The sequence below is a fragment of the Taurulus bubalis genome, assembly GCF_910589615.1.
Source record: "Taurulus bubalis genome assembly, chromosome: 8".
In the NCBI taxonomy this organism is placed as follows: domain Eukaryota; kingdom Metazoa; phylum Chordata; class Actinopteri; order Perciformes; family Cottidae; genus Taurulus; species Taurulus bubalis.
Window position 1 is genome coordinate 4,668,014 of NC_136596.1, and position 22,859 is coordinate 4,690,872.

Consider the following 22,859-nt stretch of genomic DNA (forward strand, 5'->3'; position numbering starts at 1 on the left):
GGGAGAAGATTAATAGGACGTGGCTTATCTACAGTGAATCAGGGGACTGTTATGTGCTTTTGTTGCTGACTCTTTGGAGAGGGGAACACACATTTAAGTTCAGATGGTTTTAACAACTTGAGAAACCTGAAACAGAATGAAAGGTCTGCTGAACATGTGTCTCATATGGAGTCCTGGCACACACTTACCCAAAGACCTCAGACAGGCACAGCCATTGATCAGCTGAACCAAAATGCAATGATGGCAGAAATTGAGAGCTGGAGAAATATTTTAAAGGGGAAGGTTTTTTTCTCCTCTCCAACCTTTACTTCCCTGTAGTCAACGTTATGTCTTACAGACACGTAACAAAGATCAGCACTCGTTGGTACTAAGTGATATTGACGATGCAGTCGGGTTATAAGATGATACTACCTGCAGTGGTGTCCCCGCTGTAGCAAGCTATCTCCCGTTAGCTCGCAGAGCTAGCGCTAGCTCACTGCTAGCTCTCTGCTAGCTCCCCAACAGCCAGCCCCGTCTCAGAATCAGACTCGGGCACCGGGGAAAACCACCGAAGGGATCGGGACCAGCGAAATGTGCTCACTGTGCTAGTGTAAATATGCTAAAACAAAGTTGAGTTAGTAAATACACGTACCCATCTTTAAGTGGATCCCTTCTCTCTGGATAATCCTCTCGCAGGAGTCGAAGCCTTCAGGCTCCAAATCTCTCCTCCGTCCTCATCGCTGCTGGACAAAATCGCTGCAACGTCTTCCTCTGTTGTGAACTGTGTTCTCTCCATGCTCTCTAGCTTCTGTCTGACTGTAAACTACAGCATGTATATATAAAACTCAGGTGTGTAGGTTATTGTAGGTCCTTTGTAGTAGCTGGGTGGGTAGGTCCTTAGGGATTTCCTGAGTGTTCATTGGTAGTCACAACATTTTTTGACGGACACCTGAATTGACTAATCCCGGTGAAAGGAGTGTCAGCTTCTGTTACAGGGACACAGAAGCTCACAGAGGAAGGGGCCGGAAACTGCAGAGTTTGGTGGTTCTAATGCCGTGTTCACACCAAAACAGTTGCGAATTTTCGTAACGCCACTTCGCCTATATCGCGCCGCAGGTGAAAAATTCGCTCTGTGTGGTTAATCCGTTTTTTCGCAACCATCGCTGGGGAAAGGGGGCGGGGCTTATCTCTGTGTCATGAAAACATTTACTATTTCCTTCATCCACCAGGTAAATGACCACTAGTTCTGCTTTATACTTGTTGAGGAAGTCCCACACACGTCGGAACATCAACCGCCCCCCGTGTCTGGGTTCATAATATTATCCGTAGTCGCACACAGCTCCGACTCCTCCAGGACGAGTGTCTGAGTGAAGCCGCTTCCAGCGCTTCTTTAGCGGGCCAGCAGTTTCATTCAGTAACGGCGGTGATGCAGGGTGGAGCTTCTCAACGCTGATTGGCTTTCGCAACTCCGCGTCATGCGAATTATTCGCTGGAGTTGAAATATTTGAACGCCAGCGAAAAAGCGAAAAAGCGGCCTTGCGACGCCGTTTCGCTTCTATCGCGACGCCGGGCGAAAAATTCGCTTTTTCGCAACCAAACGCGGCTGTGCATTGACTTAACATGTAATCTGGACGCGCGAATATTTCGCAACTGTTTTGGTGTGAACACGGCATAAGAGTAGCGGATTCTTTTTTTCTACGCCGTATTTTCGTGGAGATAGGATTTTTTACAAAAATTAAACATTGTATGTGACGCAAGACCCCAGAGGGTTAACGTTCTTATCCTCACCTTGCGCCACTTCACAGCTAGCTGCTGCTGCTGCTGTAGTGGCATGTTCAATGCTTTGCACGTTCCTGCCTGTATCCCCAGTAGCCGTAAAAAAGTGTGTCATCTTTGGCAGCGTTTCTAAATATTTATCGCCGTCTTTTCTTTTTTTTCTTTTAATTGAGCCGCTTGGATAACTTCTCCTCTGTCACAGGGACCCTGTGAAGAGCACAGTTAAAGTGTCATTAGTTACTCACTAGTTAAACACTCACACAGTTATCCTGGTTGTTTACGTTACAGCAGGAGCAGCAGCAGTTTTAAAGTAAGCACAATTACTGCTCTGCTCCTTTCGCTCTCAAGGTTTTCTGATGGACCAACTTCAGCACACTGTGCTGTTAGCTTGTCTGTACATGCACACATGTTGACTTCCCTCCTGCTGTAGCTTGAGCTATGCTTTTTTGAATGAGTCACATGGAGGCATAATAAATAAACGCAGTGCGATGAATATATTAAAATGTAACAGATTTTAAGTACACATCTTCTTTGAAAAAAAGTGAAACAAATATGCTGCAGCAACACAACTCTGACAAGACTATGTTACCAAATATGAACCTTTCACTTGTAAACATTGGCCTTTTACGTAATCTGTAGATCGCCTTCAGTTTATTCTCCTACAGAGACTGTTATATTATCAGTGTGCCGTATACAAGCCACATTTCTCGATTCCCTGTTTTTTTTTCTACCTCTCAAAAGAAAGCAGAGGCTCAATTGGTCTTTGACTCATGATACAAGAATATCTTGGCAGGTGGAAGTGTATGATGAAACCATTTATTTAACAGATTCATGCAGCTTGATATCTGACACAGAGCACATCAAACATTCTACATTTTATTTGTGCCTGAAGTGAGATAGTTGGTTGACCTTTGAATGGTTCACACTTCAGTGATAAGTGTAAACAGTAAACACTGGACTCAAAGCAGGAAGTGCTGAATCTTAAGGTGTGCTGATCTGATCACTAATCCTCAGGATCAACATCTAACCATGTCATGTATTCATTTGGTCCTGATGGTTCATAGTTTGTCGTATTTTAGCTCTCATTTATTATTACCATACATATTATGATTCATAACAATGCTATTTGTTTTGCTGTAGTCTACATAGTGATGTGAAATGCAGAAGAATGACACAATTCAATGGTCAATCATATATTGTGTTTTTATTGCAGGCAGCTTTTACATCTTGAGACTTTGTTTACTCTTCTTGAGTTGAACACATTGAGTATGAATGCAGATGAATGTTGTTAAGCTGTAGCTGCTCCAGTGGCTCACAGGAAGAGAGTGATGATGGCTGAGGATGCCAGCAGGAAGAGGACACTGGAACCAGTGGGAATGTGGGTTTAACCACGGCGGTTACACAAGTCCGTGTAACAGCACTTTATGTGGCCACCACATGCTGAAGTATTCATGCAGGACTTTCCGACGACATCTGATGGAAAGAAAATCAGTTTCAACAACAATAAAAACCACCAGGCGTTGAGCACAGCAACATACCGGCTCAGATCATCTATTTCAAATGTTTGTTTTCTGGAAGAACCACTCACTGTTCGATGTGACGGTGACACAACAGTAATTGCCGTAGGGACAAGTTACCGTCTGAATGCAGCTATTGCCCATACAATTGTAGCATCTCAGTCCACATGCTGTACAGAAATACAGAACATAACACACACACACACGTTTTAAACATACTACGAATCTCATTGCTTTGTGCATAGAAAAAAAACTAGAGCGAAAGCTAGGAAATATGATACCCTAAATCACTGAAAAAGAAATAAACAGTTGGAAAAAAAAAACACACCCGACAAAAAAACGAAACAAACCCCATTACAAGGCGAGACACATGACTAGACTGATAACTGTTCTTACCTGCAGACACAGTCACCAACAGGATCAGAACTCCATAAAAATTCATCTTGAACAGACAGAAAGAAACTGATGTTTATTCAACTAGTACTGGAGAAAATGTCCCCTCTGCCAGAGCTTTCCCTTTATATAGCACCCCACCCACCTGTATCGATCTCCCTTCTTTAGAAAGTCTCCTCCCATCCACCTGCACATGTTTATACTGGTGTTTGTTTAAATACATGCCCTATGGCCTGCTTTTTATCTGTTTTTATTGATTTATTTCCTTTATTTGTTTTACTGTGTTTTTCATTGCACCATCTTTTAAATGTGTATTTTATTATGTTTTCTAAACTGTTGTAATGTTTTTTGGCCCCTGTTATGGTCAATTTGGTTTAATTTATGTGTCTCTCGACTCCTGTACAGCACTTTGTGACCGTTGTCTGCGATAAGTGCATTATAAATAAACTTTACTTACTGACTTACTTACCTGAGCAAGTTATACCATAAAACAGTTGGAAAAATAGAGAACCACAACTGAAAGTGACATGAAATGTGTCTTCGGATAACATCTCTTCTGGGTTTTAAATATCAGGCTGCAAATGCTGCAGTAGTTCACTGCAAATGATTACTTTGATTGTTGGAACAACAACCACAACAACTGACATTTTTAACATTGATTTTAATCCTACATTTTTTTTTCTACCTCTCAAAAGAAAGCAGAGGCTCAATTGGTCTTTGACTCATGATACAATAATATTTTGGGCAGGTGGAAGTGCATGATGAAACCATTTATTCAACAGATTCATGCAGCTTGATATCTGACACAGAGCACATCAAACATTCTACATTTTATTTGTGCCTAAAGTGAGATAGTTAGTTGACCTTTGAATGGTCTGCTCTTTAGTGATAAGTGTAAAAAGTACTGGACTCAATGCAGGAAATGGTGCATTTTAAGGTGTGCTGATTTTGCTGTAGTCTACATAGTGATGTGAAATGCAGAAGAATGACACAATTCAATGGTCAATCATATGTTGTGTTTTTATTGCAGGCAGCTTTTACATCTTGAGACTTTGTTTACTCTTCTTGAGTTGTACACATTGAGTATGAATGAAGATGAATGTTGTTTAGCTGTAGCTGCTCCAGTGGCTCACAGGAAGAGAGTGATGATGGCTGAGGATGCCAGCAGGAGGAGGACACTGGAACCAGTGGGAATGTGGGTTTAACCACGGCGGTTACACAAGTCCGTGTAACAGCACCTTACGTGGCCACCACATGCTGAAGTATTCATGCAGGACTTTCCGACGACATCTGATGGAAAGAAAATCAGTTTCAACAACAATAAAAACCACCAGGCGTTGAGCACAGCAACATACCGGCTCAGATCATCTATTTCAAATGTTTGTTTTCTGGAAGAACCACTCACTGTTCGATGTGACGGTGGCACAACAGTAATTGCCGTAGGGACAAGTTACCGTCTGAGTGCAGCTATTGCCCATACAATTGTAGCATCTCAGTCCACATGCTGTACAGAAATACATAACATAACACACACGTTTTAAACATACTCCGAATCTCATTGCTTTGTGCATAGAAAAAAAACTAGAGCGAAAGCTAGGAAATATGATACCCTAAATCACTGAAAAAGAAATAAACAGTTGGAAAAAAAAAACACACCCGACAAAAAAACGAAACAAATCCCATTACAAGGCGAGACACATGACTAGACTGATAACTGTTCTTACCTGCAGACACAGTCACCAGCAGGATCAGAACTCCATAAAAATTCATCTTGAACAGACAGAAAGAAACTGATGTTTATTCAACTAGTACTGGAGAAGATGTCCCCTCTGCCAGAGCTTTCCCTTTATATAGCACCCCACCCACCTGTATCGATCTCCCTTCTTTAGAAAGTCTCCTCCCATCCACCTGCACATGTTTATACTGGTGTTTGTTTAAATACATGCCCTATGACCTGCTTTTTATCTGTTTTTATTGATTTATTTTCTTTATTTGTTTTACTGTGTTTTTCATTGCACCATCTTTTAAATGTGTATTTTATTATGTTTTCTAAACTGTTGTAATGTTTTTTGGCCCCTGTTATGGTCAATTTGGTTTAATTTATGTGTCTCTCGACTCCTGTACAGCACTTTGTGACCGTTGTCTGCGATAAGTGCATTATAAATAAACTTTACTTACTGACTTACTTACCTGAGCAAGTTATACCATAAAACAGTTGGAAAAATAGAGAACCACAACTGAAAGTGACATGAAATGTGTCTTTGGATAACATCTCTTCTGGGTTTTAAATATCAGGCTGCAAATGCTGCAGTAGTTCACTGCAAATGATTACTTTGATTGTTGGAACAACAACCACAACAACTGACATTTTTAACATTGATTTTAATCCTACATTTTTTTTTCTACCTCTCAAAAGAAAGCAGAGGCTCAATTGGTCTTTGACTCATGATACAATAATATTTTGGGCAGGTGGAAGTGCATGATGAAACCATTTATTCAACAGATTCATGCAGCTTGATATCTGACACAGAGCACATCAAACATTCTACATTTTATTTGTGCCTAAAGTGAGATAGTTAGTTGACCTTTGAATGGTCTGCTCTTTAGTGATAAGTGTAAAAAGTACTGGACTCAATGCAGGAAATGGTGCATTTTAAGGTGTGCTGATTTTGCTGTAGTCTACATAGTGATGTGAAATGCAGAAGAATGAAACAATTCAATGGTCAATCATATGTTGTGTTTTTATTGCAGGCAGCTTTTACATCTTGAGACTTTGTTTACTCTTCTTGAGTTGAACACATTGAGTATGAATGAAGATGAATGTTGTTAAGCTGTAGCTGCTCCAGTGGCTCACAGGAAGAGAGTGATGATGGCTGAGGATGCCAGCAGGAGGAGGACACTGGAACCAGTGGGAATGTGGGTTTAACCACGGCGGTTACACAAGTCCGTGTAACAGCACCTTACGTGGCCACCACATGCTGAAGTATTCATGCAGGACTTTCCGACGACATCTGATGGAAAGAAAATCAGTTTCAACAACAATAAAAACCACCAGGCGTTGAGCACAGCAACATACCGGCTCAGATCATCTATTTCAAATGTTTGTTTTCTGGAAGAACCACTCACTGTTCGATGTGACGGTGGCACAACAGTAATTGCCGTAGGGACAAGTTACCGTCTGAGTGCAGCTATTGCCCATACAATTGTAGCATCTCAGTCCACATGCTGTACAGAAATACATAACATAACACACACGTTTTAAACATACTCCGAATCTCATTGCTTTGTGCATAGAAAAAAAACTAGAGCGAAAGCTAGGAAATATGATACCCTAAATCACTGAAAAAGAAATAAACAGTTGGAAAAAAAAAACACACCCGACAAAAAAACGAAACAAATCCCATTACAAGGCGAGACACATGACTAGACTGATAACTGTTCTTACCTGCAGACACAGTCACCAGCAGGATCAGAACTCCATAAAAATTCATCTTGAACAGACAGAAAGAAACTGATGTTTATTCAACTAGTACTGGAGAAGATGTGCCCTCTGCCAGAGCTTTCCCTTTATATAGCACACCACCCACCTGTATCGATCTCCCTTCTTTAGAAAGTCTCCTCCCATCCACCTGCACATGTTTATACTGGTGTTTGTTTAAATACATGCCCTATGACCTGCTTTTTATCTGTTTTTATTGATTTATTTTCTTTATTTGTTTTACTGTGTTTTTCATTGCACCATCTTTTAAATGTGTATTTTATTATGTTTTCTAAACTGTTGTAATGTTTTTTGGCCCCTGTTATGGTCAATTTGGTTTAATTTATGTGTCTCTCGACTCCTGTACAGCACTTTGTGACCGTTGTCTGCGATAAGTGCATTATAAATAAACTTTACTTACTGACTTACTTACCTGAGCAAGTTATACCATAAAACAGCTGGAAAAAAAGAGAACCACAACTGAAAGTGACATGAAATGTGTCTTCGGATAACATCTCTTCTGGGTTTTAAAAATCAGGCTGCAAATGCTGCAGTAGTTCACTGCAAATGATTACTTTGATTGTTGGAACAACAACCACAACAACTGACATTTTTAACATTGATTTTAATCCTACGTTGTACCTTTCAAAAGAAAGCAGAGGCTCATTTGGTCTTTCACTCATGATACAATAATATTTTGGGCAGGTGGAAGTGTATGATGAAACCATTTATTTAACAGATTCATGCAGCTTGATATCCGACACAGAGCACATCAAACATTCTACATTTTATTTGTGCCTGAAGTGAGATTGTTAGTTGACCTTTGAATGGTCTGCTCTTTAGTGATAAGTGTAAAAAGTACTGGACTCAAAGCAGGAAATGGTACATTTTATGGTGTGCTGATCTGCGTCACTAATCCTCAGGATCAACATCAAACCATGTCATGTATTCGCTATTTGTTTTGCTGTATTATACTGTTGTGGATTATTAACTTAATTAAATGATGCATATTCTCTGAATACCGATACTGAATAAACTCTAATCTATCTAATTAACTGACTGCGCGTTGAGACTCCACAAGCCTCTCAGAAGACACTCAGCACTCCCACTGGACTCAGAACACGAGAGAGACTGGATTGACGTTCAAAACAGTTATATCAAAACATCCAGTCCATTAACGTTCATCCTCATTACATAGTTTTCTTCAGGTGTTGTTGACCACGTCCACCACTCAGTTCCCAGATGTTAGTCTCTCATGATATCCTGGCCTGGGGCCGGTTTCCCGCTCGAGGACCTCCCTTCGGAACAGTACTTGGACGTGAACCAGATCACAGTGACTACGCAGTTTGTAATACTGGCTGCATCCAGTTTCTTAGATAAGACTGGCTTCTGCCAAACTAGGTACTGTTTACTGAGGAACATTTAGGAAAGTACGTGTGAATGCAGCTGGTGTTTGGGCTGCTGTTTCATGAGACGTACAACTACTCGTTGGATTTGCTATCAACATGCCAACATATCATCATGTGGGTAAAATAGTTCCTTATATATATGTATGCATGATCATATAAGCATTTTACTTCCACATTTCTTCCCTTTGATTAATTGATAATCACTTATCAAAAAATGTTGTTCTTCGTTGGTTCTTCAGGGCGTATGCACTATTGCAGGTCTTCTTCTGGGTTCCGTGGAGGTTGTCAATACTTATATGTAATTATCTAACGTAATCCAATTATATTTAACATTTAACACATTCCCTTTTATAAGGTTTGCACTCTGCTAATGTCCCTTTAAGGTGACTTGACTAATCAATGGCAGAGTATGCTGTTTTCCCAGGACTTTAAACCTGTAAATCAATGCAAGCAAGATCACATAAGGTTACTATAATTTGCCTAATTGTAATGGAAGCTGTAGGAGACAGGACTATAGTGATATAGCAATTGTTTTACTCATTAATGATAGCTTGCTTTGGGTGGAACTGCTATAATGTTGCTTTGCCTTTTGAGTATGTTTTTTCAGTTGGCATGTGTTTATTTCTAACACAAAGTTTGACATAAATCTGCTTCACAGTACAGGCAGTATGGCCATGTATCATCTCCAATAAACGGCTACAGCCAGCCTTTGAATTTAGGGTTTGATTCCCACTCCTTCTGTATTTTTGAGCATACAGTTAGACTGAGTTGTCATTGTTTTTAACCCTTCTTAAGTATCGTATTCTACACATAGACATTCCTTATTTACATTGTAAGGCATAGTGAATCATTATAACTCCACAGTAAAATTATCTTTTTGGGTCCTATAATAATAAAATCGATTGTTTTTTTCAATCCACTGGATGGCATTTAAATCACTCACCTGTGCTGTGATAAACATAACTGAAGTGAGATTAACTTTATTGTATTCAATAAAATATGTTGGCAAAGGTTTCCTTTGGGGACAATTTGCAGTTAAAACGGTAATACATTGCAATACTCAACATATTGTAATATCTAGTGATGGGAACCGGCTCTTTTGGCTCGGCTCACTGAAAAGAGCCGGCTCTTTCGGCTCCCAAATGGCTCTTCAGATTTGTTGGTGCTTAAATTAATTTATTACCAACAATAATGTAAAATTATGCACAATATGAATTACTAATGTAAAAAAAACATGCGCTATATAAAATGTTTATTATATAAATACACTTTTATTTATACACTCTACAGAGCGATACAAAAAAAATAGAAAGTGCAAAAACAAATGTTTAACTATTTACAAATTAACTTAACTAACTTTTAACTACTTTAAACTTTTAGCTTTTTAATAACACATTTAAAGTGAAACAACATACAGAAGCTTACAGAATCACACAACAAAATCTAAATTAAAACAAAAAGAAAAAAGTGCCTCAGCTTTGAGGGGCTGATCCTGTTTCTTCTCTCCGTAATTATCTGCCCTGTTTTGGAGAAGCTTCTCTCTAAAGGGGGCTGAAGGAGACTGTGTGTGACGCACAGTCTCCGTGCATCACGTGAGTGAGGCGTGGGTCCCTCCCTCCTGGTCGTGTGCTTGCTGTGTGCTGTGTGTGTAACTCCCGCCCCTCCCCCCTCTGCTCAGCGCATGCACAGAGACGACGCCACACGTATTGACCAATTAAATGCAGCTTGAGAGAGAGCGAGAGAGAGAGAGAGAGAGATTCTAACAATTCTAACAATTTCTCAAATGTGCTGCTCCTCTTTAGCTTACTTCTTCTAAACTCTCTCTACATTCTGCTTGCAAAAAAAATACTCAATCTGATACATTTTAATCCTAACTAAACATGGGGAAATCTTATTTGATTATTTCACCGCTTCATTGACTCGATGGCATATCAAAACACATTTTCAAAGAAATTGTAATACGAATTAATTAATTAATTGTCTCAATATAAGTTATCAAATGAGGGATTTTCATCGTGATACCGCCCAGCCATTTTTTACCTCTTTTTTTTTTTTTAAACCTGCTGTGACTCTTGTTTGTATTTAGAAATCATTACGATTGTCAGTATCTTTATATCTGTATCTGTTCTGCGCAAATTGCCCATGACTGCAAAACATTGCTGACTGTGGGCAACATGTATGGAGACCACCAAGCCTTCGTTACCTCCTCCCTGGCTCCATGGGAAACCCACCAAGAACACCTGAGGAAGGAGTGAAACAGATGCAATACTTGCTGCTCCTCCCGAGAGGCAGTCGACTGAACCTCCACGAGAGCCCTCGCGGGTTGTCGGATCAATGTCCTCAATTTCTTTACTGGGAGTGTGCTCATGAACATCTCCTAAACGAGACATCATAAGACTTCCAGAGGACTCCAACAACGCCGTCAATTTAGCTGTGGAGTCCGCTGCATTATACCTAAAGAGACAAAATCAGACAAAGTGCCAGTTGTGGCACATTTAACACCAGCCAATGAGGCTGGTAAAGTCTTAAAATGCAAAAGTTTCTGCAATGAGAGGTCTGTGCATGACTAATTTACCATCCATATATGTTACCTGCTTCACCATATCCTAACCGACATGCTGCAAGGTATTTCAACTCAGCTGCCTGTGCGGACAAAAGAGAACACCATCATCAAACATAGAGACCTGAGGGGCCGGTAATGGCTCCGCCTCCAGATCAACACATGCCCCGAGCAGCCTGCTAGAAACCGCCGCACAATCGTGCCGAATACCTTCATGGCGGAGCGTAAGACACTCTGCCGGGTTTAACCGTGCGACAGCGTTCGTTAGGTTTGCAAAGTATGACATCATAAGTAATTGCAAAATTAGGCATGCAGCCCATGGAAATCCTTGATGCTTTCTCTTAGTAATCTCTGAATAAAGCGATGAGAGCGCTCGAGAAGGGCCCAGCACCCGGCACCGGTCAGCATGCTGTGCTGGCCTACCAAGGGAAAAAAGGAGGCGACGGGCGACCCCTGCTCAACGGCTCAGCAGGCCTTGAGGAGGGGCACGCCCACCTGGGAGCGCTCTCCCACTGGGAGCCCCTTGGGGCGGGGCCACCAGAGACCACCCCATATGCACTGGCCTAAGGGACAGGGGGCAGAGGGGAGAAGTAGTTTATCAGGGAAAGTATAGTAAAGCTCGGTTGTAAGGATAAACGAAGAATATATCCGTGTGTGATCATGCTTGGCATTATTGTCAGGTTTAAATTCCTGGAAAAAAACGCATATTCTGCCATTGAATTCATGTTGCCCTAAGCGGCAGCAGTGAAATGTACACCGTATAGTCAGATGTAAGGTGTAGTATGTACTTATAATAAGGGCAAAATAGGGCGCGATAAGATGTTAGTGGTCCCGGCCTCACAAAGCACAAACACCGCCTCCAGCAAATGCACGACGGGGGGCGGGTCTACTCACGCAAAGTGATCAAAGCCCCCGAAGAATGGACGAAGAGAAGAGCGTGTGGTTGTGTTGAGTTATTGTTCATTACTCAAAGAGGGGAATGTTGGAGGAAATTGTTTAGGTAATCACAGAGCTATATGTTAATTATAGGAAGATGCTTTATCCACAGGGGTGTAGACAAAGGGTTAAATCTCAGAGAACTACAGCCGAGCCAAAGCTGTAATAACATGCAGGCCGCTTACGTAACCAAAGTGGTCTCCTCTGAACAACATACTTGGTGTTGGCAAAAGCCAAGGCTGATCTGGCAATGGTACTGAAGGCCTGGATAACATCAGGCGCTAGCAACTGGGAGTTGGGTGGAGGAATACAGGCAACAACAGGATGAGAGGTTAAGGAGTCACAATAGCTAGGGCTAGAAGGAGGGGGGGACCATGGGTATTTGATTCCTGGGGATTTCCTGAGTGAGGCATCTGTCTGAGATATTGGTAGTTACTCAGAGTCGAGAGCGTTATCCATTGGCGGGACCTTTTATCAGCAAAATAGACATTTAATTGCAGAAGAATTAAATAATTCAATGGTCAATCATATGTTGTGTTTTTATTGCAGTCAGCTTTTACATCTTGAGACTTTGTTTACTCTTCTTGAGTTGTACAAATTGAGTATGAATGCAGATGAATGTTGTTAAGCTGTAGCTGCTCCAGTGGCTCACAGGAAGAGAGTGATGATGGCTGAGGATGCCAGCAGGAGGAGGACACTGGAACCAGTGGGTATGGCGCCGTTACACAAGTTCGAGGAACAGCACTTTATGGGATCAATACATAATATACTGCTCATGCAGGACTTGGTGATGACATCTGATGGAAAGAAAATCAGTTTCAACACCAATGAAAGCCACCAGGCGTTGAGCACAGCAACATACCGGCTCAGATAATCTATTTGAAATACTTTTTTCTGGAAGAACCACTCACTGTTCACTTCGATGGAGGAACAACGGTCAAAGCCGGAGGGACAAGTTAACTTCTCAGTGCAGGTTTTGCCTTGACAACTGTAGCATGTCAGTCCACATGCTGAACAGAAATACAGAACATAACACACACACGTTTTAAACATACTCCAAATCTCATTGCTTTGTGCATAGAAAAAAAACTAGAGCGAAAGCTAGGAAATATGATACCCTAAATCACTCAAAAAGAAAAAAACAGTTGGAAAAAATAACCACACCCGACAAAAAAACAAATCCCATTACAAGGTGAGGCACATGACTAGACTGATAACTGTTCTTACCTGCAGACACAGTCACAAACAGGATCAGAGCTCCATAAAAATGCATCTTGAACAGACAGAAAGAAACTGATGTTTAAACAACTGCGTACTGGAGAAAATGTCCCCTCTGCCAGAGCTTTCCCTTTATAGTCCAGCCCACCCAGCAGTATCAGCTCCTTTCTTTAGAAAGTCTCCTCCCATCCATCTGCACCTCTCTGGTTTGCTGATTCGGTGACGTCATTTAGAAACCAACTAAAAACATACATGTTTATACTTGCGTTTGTTTAAATACATGCTCTATGAAACTTTACTTACTTACCTGAGCAAATTATACCATGAAACAGTTGGAAAAAAAGAGAACCACAACTGAAAGTGACATGAAATGTGTCTTTGGATAACATCTCTTTTGGGTTTTTCATTTTCAACATTGATTTTAATCGTACTTTTTTTTCTACCTCTCAAAAGAAAGCAGAGGCTCATTTGGTCTTTGACTCATGATACAATAATATTTTGGGCAGGTGGAAGTGTATGATGAAACCATTTATTTAACAGATTCATGCAGCTTGATATCTGACACAGAGCACATCAAACATTCTACATTTTATTTGTGCCTAAAGTGAGATAGTTAGTTGACCTTTGAATGGTCTGCTCTTTAGTGATAAGTGTAAAAATTAACCACTGGACTCAATGCAGGAAATGGTGCATTTTAAGGTGTGCTGATTTTGCTGTAGTCTACATAGTGATGTGAAATGCAGAAGAATGAAATAATTCAATGGTCAATCATATATTGTGTTTTTATTGCAGGCAGCTTTTACATCTTGAGACTTTGTTTACTCTTCTTGAGTTGTACACATTGAGTATGAATGAAGATGAATGTTGTTAAGCTGTAGCTGCTCCAGTGGCTCACAGGAAGAGAGTGATGATGGCTGAGGATGCCAGCAGGAGGAGGACACTGGAACCAGTGGGTGTGACGACGTTACACAAGTCCGTGGAACAGCACTTCATGGCATTAATACATAATGCACTGCTCATGCAAGACTGGGTGCTGAAATCTGTTGGGAAAAAATCAGTTTCAACAACAATAAAAGCCACCAGGCGTTGAGCACAGCAACATACCGGCTCAGATCATCTATTTAAAATAGCCGGAGGGACAAGTTACCTGGTCAGCGCAGGGTTTGCCTACACATGAGTAGCATCTCAGGCCACATGCTGTACAGAAATACAGAATATAACAAACACAGACACGTTTTAAACATACTCCAAATCTCATTGCTTTGTGCATAGAAACACAAATGTGAGAGAAAGCTAGGAAATATGATACCCTAAATCACTCAAAAAGAAAGAAACAGTTGAAAAAAAAAACACACCCGACAAAAAAACTAAACAAATTCCATTACAAGTCGAGGTACATGACTAGACTGATAACTGTTCTTACCTGCAGACACAGTCACAAACAGGACCAGAGCTCCATACAAATGCATCTTGAACAGACAGAACAAATGCTGATGTTTAATCAACTGGTACTGGAGAAGATGTCCCCTCTGCCAGAGCTTTCCCTTTATAGTCCAGCCCACCCAGCAGTATCGGTTATTTACTTTAGAAAGTCTACTCCCATCCACCTGAGCAAATTATCCCATAAAACAATTGGAAAAGTGACATGAAATTTGTCTTCGGACAACATCTCTTTTGGGTTTTAAAAATCAGTAGTTCACTGCGAAGTATTACTTTGATTGTTGCAACAACAACCACAACAACTGACATTTTTAACAATGATTTTAATCCTGTCAGAAGGCAGTGGCGATCCTACATTCAAGATTTAACTTAAGTTTAAGTGAAATAAACTAAAAGTGTATTATGAGAAAGATGCACATACAGGTAAAAGTACTTTTTGGACAAGATCATCCTTTTCAGAGTGCTCAAATTATGTGAGCAAATTATCTCTGTTGCCACCAGGGCCTATTTTCTTGTATGTATATAATATTGGTGAACAAAATTACATTTTAATTAAATATAATTAGTAATGCGTTAGGTCTTAAACAGCAATTACTTAGATATTAGATCTGGTGGAGGTCAAGCACCTTTTAGCTACTTCATGTACTGTTGATAGTCCTTTAAAGTAACTAGCAGCCCACTTGAGTAAATGTACTTAGTTACTTTCCAACACTACCAGAAAGTCATCTGAGTGGTTCTATAACAAATCATGCATTTGTGTTAAAAATTGAAAATTGTTATAAAAAATACGGTTTTGTGCTGTAAATCAGAACAGAGCATATTTCTTGATAGGATGTAGTACATAAACACAGCAGAATAATTTGTGGAGTCAAAAAAGACAGCATGAGTTGTTTTTTCCCAATTGCTAACACACATTTTTGAAAACAGGCCCCTCGCTGCCATGTTGGTGTTTTGCTGTAATCCAAGTTATTTCATGTAGGATGGCTCCAGCCTGATCCCTCTCAAAGCCTTATTTCATTTGATTGATATATTGCACTAGGGTGCTGCTGATTGTATTTGTTCTTTGTTTAAATTGTGCTCCACCCCGCCACACCCACCTTTTTTGTGTTGTGTAAGTGGTAGCATCCACGTGTAAACCTCGACTACATTCAGCACTTTAAAACTGCAGTTTGCATGTCTATGTATAAATTACAATACATAAGAAGGATATAATAATCAATCATCAATTAAGCCTTTTGACAATGTGCATTAGTAACATAGTAGAAAGTCATTGTTAGTTTTTTATCACTTAGAAGTATTTCAGGTATCCATGGTATGTGTAAAACAAGATGGATACTACAGTATTATTCAAGATGGATGCCGTACTATATAGAGCTGAATAACAACTCCTTTAAGGGAAACTACCTCTTTAGCTACACAAGAGGGAGAAGTGAGGACATCAACCGCCGGAGTGCCATCTCTAAAACTGACCCGAAGGCTGACTCCGCCTCTTTGAAACTAACCAATCACACGCTGTAAAACTAACCCAATTAGAGGCGAATACGTCCAATGTCCCAACTAACAAAACAAAGCGCAACCTGTTGTTCAGGGTCCATTTGTCTCACACGGAGACACGTAGCCGTATACGGTCTGTGGACGTTGAGGCTTATGCATCCTCAACTGAGAATTTTAATATTGAATCACCTTTGAATTTATTAAATCTGTTTTATAATACGGGTAGATAAAATCAAGCATTCTGATTGGTTGAGAGTGAGTCACGAGGTGTAGTTTATTCAGCCATAAAGTACTGTACAGCCTGTTTACATTTAGAGCGTTCCATATCAGTGCGCACTTAAAATAACAGGTAGATTTAAATTGCGCGACCGTTAGCTTGACAGTAACCAAACATGTTTGTGTAAACTTTGATATTTTAACGTCCGCAGTAACGACTCGCAGACGTTGGTTTCCTTAACTTGCAGGTGTATTGCTTGAGTGTTCACAGTATTGCAAAGGGGCTCTTCGCTAACAGTAACGTTAGCTCAAATGGAACAGCTAACAAGCTCACGTAGCATCCCCCACACTAGCATAACGAATGACAACACACACGTCACTTCCTCCCTAAAATGAGATGAGGAATGAAAAGGGTTTGACCACAAAATCATGATAATTTCTAGTGAGAGATAATTACGTCGATAATTTCCCGACGCGAAGCAAGTTCTCTAAACATCATGGAGGAGAAAAATGACGGAGAAAAGACGGACAGAAGCAGCGAGAGCACTTCTTTACATCGGTGGCTGCGTGTCATCCTCCACCCTGCTTCCAACCGGCGATTTACTGACCAGGCTGGTCGTCGGTTTTATAGTCCCGTATTTGCGTCCCGGGACAATTTTCTCTGTCGCTGAAATGCGATACACAACGTTTGGTGGCTACAACTATTTTGTGCTGAAAGGGAGCTTACTATTACTATTTATAGAGTCGCAGGTACCCGTATTATAAAATCAATAAGGTACTCGAGGCAGTACTGTGTCTACAATAATGTACAGTTCAAGGGTTTGCCCTTGAACTGTACATTATTGCACGACACAGTACTGCCTCGAGTTCCTTATTGCTTAATTATTATAACTCATCGAATCCGTAACTCTTCTTCACGTTCAGCCAAGGATTTTTTAACATAACATGAACTAAAAGTGACATAATAATCATCTGTAGTAGATAGTATTATCGTATCTGACAAGTCCTTACTTTGGGGCCATCTTCTATACGAACCATCTCCATGTTAGAACCTACCTGCAATGTTGATCATGGGTTTTAAAAATCAGGCTGCAAATGCTGCAGTAGTTCACTGTAAATGATTACTTTGATTGTTGGAACAACAACCACAACAACTGACATTTTTAACATTGATTTTAATCGTACGTTTTTTTTCTACCTCTCAAAAGAAAGCAGAGGCTCATTTGGTATTTGACTGTGATACAAGAATATTTTGGGCAGGTGGAAGTGTATGATGAAACCATTTATTTAACAGATTCATGCAGCTTGATATCTGACACAGAGCACATCAAACATTCTACATTTTATTTGTGCCTGAAGTGAGATAGTTGGTTGACCTTTGAATGGTTCACACTTCAGTGATAAGTGTAAACAGTAACCACTGGACTCAAAGCAGGAAGTGCTGAATCTTAAGGTGTGCTGATCACTAATCCTCAGGATCAACATCAAATCATGTCATGTATTCGCTATTTGTTTTGCTGTAGTCTACATAGTGATGTGAAATGCAGAAGAATGACACAATTCAATGGTCAATCATATATTGTGTTTTTATTGCAGTCAGCTTTTACATATTGAGACATTGTTTACTCTTCTTGAGTTGTACACATTGAGTATGAATGAAGATGAATGTTGTTAAGCTGTAGCTGCTCCAGTGGCTCACAGGAAGAGAGTGATGATGGCTGAGGATGCCAGCAGGAGGAGGACACTGGAACCAGTGGGTGTGGCGGCGTTACACAAGTCCGTGGAACAGCACTTTATGGGGCCAACACATAATGCATTGTTCATGCAGGACTTTGTGACGAGATCTGATGGAAAGAAAATCAGTTTCAACACCAATGAAATCCACCAGGCGTTGAGCACAGCAACATACCGGCTCAGATAATTTATTTCAAATGTTTGTTTTCTGGAAGAACCACTCACCGCCCGCTGTGACGATGGCACAACGGTCAAAGCCGGAGGGACAAGTTAACTGGTCAGCGCAGGTATTGCCTATACAATTGTAGCATCTCAGTCCACATGCTGTACAGAAATACAGAACATAACACACACACACACACGTTTTAAACACACTACGAATCTCATTGCTTTGTGCATAGAAAAAAAAACTAGAGCGAAAGCTAGGAAATATGATACCCTAAATCACTCAAAAAGAAAAAAACAGTTGGAAAAAAAACCCACACCCGACAAAAAAACAAATCACATTACCAGGCGAGACACATGACTAGACTGATAACTGTTCTTACCTGCAGACACAGTCACAAACAGGATCAGAGCTCCATAAAAATGCATCTTGAACAGACAGAAAGAAACTGATGTTTAATCAACTGGTACTGGAGAAGATGTCCCCTCTGCCAGAGCTTTCCCTTTATATTGCACACCACCCACCTGTATCGGTTTCCTTTCTTTAGAAAGTCTCCTCCCATCCACCTGCACCTCTCTGGTTTGCTGATTCGGTGACGTCATTTAGAAACCAACTAAAGACATACATGTTTATACTGGTGTTTGTTTAAATACATGCTCTATGGTCTGCTTTTTATCTGTTTTTATTCATTTATTTTCTTTATTTGTTTTACTGTGTTTTTTTTTTGCACCATCTTTTAAATGTGTATTTTATTATGTTTTCTAAACTGTTGTAATGTTTTTTGGCCCCTGTTATGGTCAATTTGGTTTAATTTATGTGTCTCTCGACTCCTGTACAGCACTTTGTGACCGTTGTCTGCGATAAGTGCATTATAAATAAACTTTACTTACTGACTTACTTACCTCAGCAAATTATACCATAAAACAGTTGGAAAAAAAGAGAACCACAACTGAAAGTGACATGAAATGTGTCTTCGGATAACATCTCTTCTGGGTTTTAAAAATCAGGCTGCAAATGCTGCAGTAGTTCACTGCAAATGATTACTTTGATTGTTGGAACAACAACCACAACAACTGACATTTTTAACATTGATTTTAATCCTACGTTTTTTTTCTGCCTCTCAAAAGAAAGCAATGGCTGATTGTATTAGTTCTTTGTATAAATTGTGCTCCACCCCACCACACCCACCCTTTTTGTGTTGTGTAAGTGGTAGAATCCATATGTAAACCTCGACTACATTCAGCAATAAAAGCTTTAAAGCTGCAGTTTCCCAGAGGCGGAGGCTCTATCACCAGTGTGTGCACAGGTCTACTGCTTTGTTTACTGATTTGTTTGCTTTTACCTGCAGTCATTCGAGCTGAACCATGTGACCTCTGATGAAGGTTGTTTAGACCGAAAGCTAAAAACAAAGTGTTCTTTGCATAGATTTAAGTGTGCGGACTTCTAATCTACCAGAACGGCAATCAAGTGACTTTATGTCAGATTCCTGTTCAATTCTTATAGAGAGAAGTGCATGCAGTGTGTTGCAAAGTTGCCACGTGAGGGTAAGTCAAGCAGGACATGTGTTTGTATTGGAGAGGTTTGGTTTATAAGTTACCGGTTGGGTCTTATGTACCACAAATAGAGTGTACAAAACTGAAAATGTAAAATCTCCCCACCCTTAAGAAACATGTCTATCCTGTCATACATGTCTTTAAATGAAATCATTCATTTAAAACACAAAAGAAATCATGAGCCCTGTCACCCTGCTCCAACTTCCAGAGGCCATTATCTTTTCTTTAGGATCTGAAGTAACTTCTAAACATTAACAACCTTGTGTTATAACCTGAAGGCAAAGTGCACAGACCCTGAGATGTCCGGACAGAGTCATAACTGGACCAGATCTCCATTAAAACTGCATCGTGAACCGAGGGAGAAACCCACTTTTGATGGTAGAATTGTAATAGTTTATTATGACTGAATCTTGTAAATAAAAATGTCTATGTGTAAATTACAATACATAAGAAGGATATAATAATCAATCATCAATTAAGCCTTTTGACAATGTGCATTAGTAACATAGTAGAAAGTCAGAGAGAGAGCATGATCATGGCCGAAGACACCAGCAGGAGGATGACACTGGGACCAGTCGGTGTGGCGCTGTTACACAAGCTCCCTTCACAGCAGTCCATGGCACCCGCGCACACTAAGCTGGTTTGGCAGCCCTTGGTAACCATGGTATAACCTGCAAAAATGAGAAACCCCTCAGAAAACCAGGTCACAAAACACATGATGGGTATGAATGCGACACATTTTAGCTATGTGCATTGGCCCTGCTAATTAAAATAGAATTTTAGCTTGAGAAATATGACAGAGCAACTTACCGTCTACTCTGAGAGAGAAACAACGGTTGAAGATGACAGCACAAGCTTTGGTGTCCGTGCAGGATCGAGGGTCGGTGGCTGTGCACGTGTAGCATCTTAATGCACATGCTGGACACGGAGACACAGACACATCAGGTCAAGGCATGACCCATATCACACGTCACTTGTTCTTCTTCTACTTTTTTTTCATTTCACTTTTTTTTAATTATTTTTTACCAGTTTTCACGCAGTTTTTGTTTTGTTGTGGGTGTTTTGCAACAAGTGTCTGGCAGGAAATGTCATGTGACGAGAGTTCCCGTCAGGCCCGATGAAGCCCAGACGGAGCTCTTATTGGACAATGCATTTCCTTTTTTTGCCGTCTTTTTTGCCACCAAGAGGTTAACCAGTGAAGACTAAAGAAAGTCACTGCTTCAGCGCAAGGTTTCCACACATAACCACAATAATACAAAATGTTTACACTTCGCCAGAATTGAACTGACAAGATATGACGTATTAATATATGTCTTTTACTCTCACCAGCTGCTGGCTGTAGCTGTCCTTAACAGTGGTGTCAACCATCTCATAGTCAATACGCCTGTTTTCCAACATGTTGAACTAGTTTATTTTTACTTTCAGAAACCACTTTCTTTTCAGATTTTGTAATAAAATTAAAAAATCCCAGCCTTTTAAAGTGACAATATTCAGTGAGGCACATGAAGCTGTTCTTACCTGCAGACAGAGTCACAAACAGCACCAGAACTCCATAAAGCTGCATCGCGAACGCAGAGGAAAACTGATTGTTCATCGGCCAAGTGAGGGGAGGACTGGAAAGAAGCCTTTCCTGCTTACAGCCTAACTTCTTCATTCGGGACTTGGGCATTTGCATTTCCTCACAAAGCCTCCTCCCAAGTGACCTGAATAACGTCACCCCCAAAGTGACCTCATTATCCTAGAGAGAGAACCATGCACTATTATTGGAATGGGAAAAAAAGACAAAAACGTAAAGCTGTTGTATGAGATAATCTCACACAGTAGAATAAACTATTTGCATGCAAGCTAACTTTACACATGCGCACCAAAGCTATTCTTTCTGACCTCTTGGCTTATTTCTGTCTCGACAGAGACACTTTCACTTCCTTCTTGTGGTTCTCAAAATAGATGATTCAAAACCACGCACTCAGGTTATAGAAAGAGGGAACACCTGGTACTGAAGTAGAGAAGTGTTAAACAAAGTGGAAAACAAAATGGCCTTTCTTGCTGACCCATCAGTCAATCTCAGTCTCCCAGGAAGTGTCACCAGGTCGGCATGCTGCACAAGATCAGGTTAGAATATGGAGGGATTACATGGGATAACATTATTTTAATTCGTTTTTGACAGTTCAGAGATAGTTGCAAAATCTTAATAGTCTCTCTTATGGGAAATATTATTTTGTACCAAACTCATCAGGCATGTGCTTTCTTTAAAATGCATCTGATTATATCATAATTGTGTGATAATTATCATTCATTATTGTTTTCTTTGCAATTATCTTTATTAGGTCTAGACTGTTTATGAAACCACTGCCTCAGGTTCACAATAAAAGCATTACAAGAGTTTATGTAGCTAATCTGTGACGTCTGTCACTGATTAGCTACATAAACTCTCAGAAAAAAAAGAAAAAAAAGAACTAATGCAATAAAACAACAACACGTGTCTTATGTCAAATCGGACTCGTTGTGCAAAAACGAGCAAAAGGGTTGCGACCCGTATCCTGGATACATTTCCACCACATTATCTAAAACCAGTGGATTGAGTTTGTAAACAGAAACGCAACCGGAAACCGTCCAAGGCTCTGATTGGCTGGACGCTAAGGCGCGTCATTTACGCGCCCGCGTGAGCTCACCACATGCGCCGCTATGTTTTGGAAAAAGCCGGGGGCCAGCCTGAAGCCGCTCACTGCGCAGGTCCGCCGCTTTTTTTAGTCGCGTGCACGGACTTCTACAAGCAAAAACATGCCGAAGTCCACGAAGAAGTCGTGCAGCAGTCAGCCCTCCATCAGCAGGTACTTCGGAGGTCCGAGCGGCGCCTCCGTTAACCAGAATGCTGCTCGGCACCAGCTCTCCAGAGGCAAGGTGAGGCGCGCGCTTTCACATATGCACACGCTCACGTCACACACGTACACTAAACCGACCCGCGTGCTCTTTTTGTCCTGCAGAAGAAG

General features: G+C 40.6%; 3 protein-coding genes and 3 long non-coding RNA genes across 6 annotated transcripts in view; 1 reads left to right on the forward strand and 5 right to left on the reverse strand.

Moving 5' to 3' along the window:
- Positions 1-2,697: 2,697 nt before the first annotated feature.
- On the reverse strand, positions 2,698-3,755 carry LOC306740311. The gene is made up of 3 exons (XR_013771047.1): positions 3,669-3,755; positions 3,344-3,442; positions 2,698-3,228 (listed from the first exon to the last, which is right to left on the reverse strand). It is a non-coding gene; the product is annotated as an uncharacterized lncRNA (long non-coding RNA).
- Positions 3,756-4,678: 923 nt separating this feature from the next.
- LOC306740312 lies at positions 4,679-5,485 on the reverse strand. The gene is made up of 3 exons (XR_013771048.1): positions 5,390-5,485; positions 5,071-5,169; positions 4,679-4,955 (listed from the first exon to the last, which is right to left on the reverse strand). It is a non-coding gene; the product is annotated as an uncharacterized lncRNA (long non-coding RNA).
- A 907-nt stretch (positions 5,486-6,392) lies between these two features.
- Positions 6,393-7,206, reverse strand: LOC306739689. Its single transcript, XR_013771036.1, has 3 exons — positions 7,111-7,206; positions 6,792-6,890; positions 6,393-6,676 (listed from the first exon to the last, which is right to left on the reverse strand). It is a non-coding gene; the product is annotated as an uncharacterized lncRNA (long non-coding RNA).
- A 5,367-nt stretch (positions 7,207-12,573) lies between these two features.
- Positions 12,574-13,393, reverse strand: LOC306740309 (uncharacterized protein). Its single transcript, XM_079222433.1, has 3 exons — positions 13,276-13,393; positions 12,960-13,058; positions 12,574-12,845 (listed from the first exon to the last, which is right to left on the reverse strand). Exons 1-3 carry the CDS (start codon positions 13,319-13,321, stop codon positions 12,697-12,699), a joined length of 294 nt encoding a protein of 97 aa, XP_079078559.1. The 5' UTR covers positions 13,322-13,393; the 3' UTR covers positions 12,574-12,696.
- A 6,433-nt stretch (positions 13,394-19,826) lies between these two features.
- LOC306739805 (uncharacterized protein) lies at positions 19,827-21,943 on the reverse strand. Its single transcript, XM_079221861.1, has 4 exons — positions 21,860-21,943; positions 21,388-21,607; positions 20,680-20,787; positions 19,827-20,540 (listed from the first exon to the last, which is right to left on the reverse strand). The coding sequence occupies exons 2-4, from the start codon at positions 21,542-21,544 to the stop codon at positions 20,386-20,388; spliced, it is 420 nt and encodes a 139-aa protein (XP_079077987.1). The 5' UTR covers positions 21,545-21,607; positions 21,860-21,943; the 3' UTR covers positions 19,827-20,385.
- A 707-nt stretch (positions 21,944-22,650) lies between these two features.
- The window catches only part of msh3 (mutS homolog 3 (E. coli)), a gene marked incomplete at its 5' end in the record, with an annotated part of 39,851 nt that continues 39,642 nt past the window's right edge, over positions 22,651-22,859 (forward strand). The window contains 2 exons of the mRNA XM_079222285.1: positions 22,651-22,770; positions 22,854-22,859. The exon at positions 22,854-22,859 is cut by the window's right edge and continues 118 nt beyond it. Coding sequence (XP_079078411.1) covers positions 22,651-22,770; positions 22,854-22,859 — 126 coding nt within the window. The remainder of the gene's footprint in view (positions 22,771-22,853) is intronic.

Coding starts and splice junctions, on each gene's coding strand:
- LOC306740309 (XM_079222433.1), bottom strand. CDS start 13,321: ATGCATTTTTATGGAGCTCTGATCCTGTTTGTGACTGTGTCTGCAG. Junction 13,059..13,275: donor GTTTGTGACTGTGTCTGCAG/GTAAGAACAGTT, acceptor ATTTCTGTTCAG/CATGTGGACTGACATGCTAC. Junction 12,846..12,959: donor TTCCTCCATCGAAGTGAACA/GTGAGTGGTTCT, acceptor TCTTTCCATCAG/ATGTCATCACCAAGTCCTGC.
- LOC306739805 (XM_079221861.1), bottom strand. CDS start 21,544: ATGCAAATGCCCAAGTCCCGAATGAAGAAGTTAGGCTGTAAGCAGGAA. Junction 20,788..21,387: donor GTTTGTGACTCTGTCTGCAG/GTAAGAACAGCT, acceptor CTCCGTGTCCAG/CATGTGCATTAAGATGCTAC. Junction 20,541..20,679: donor TTTCTCTCTCAGAGTAGACG/GTAAGTTGCTCT, acceptor TCATTTTTGCAG/GTTATACCATGGTTACCAAG.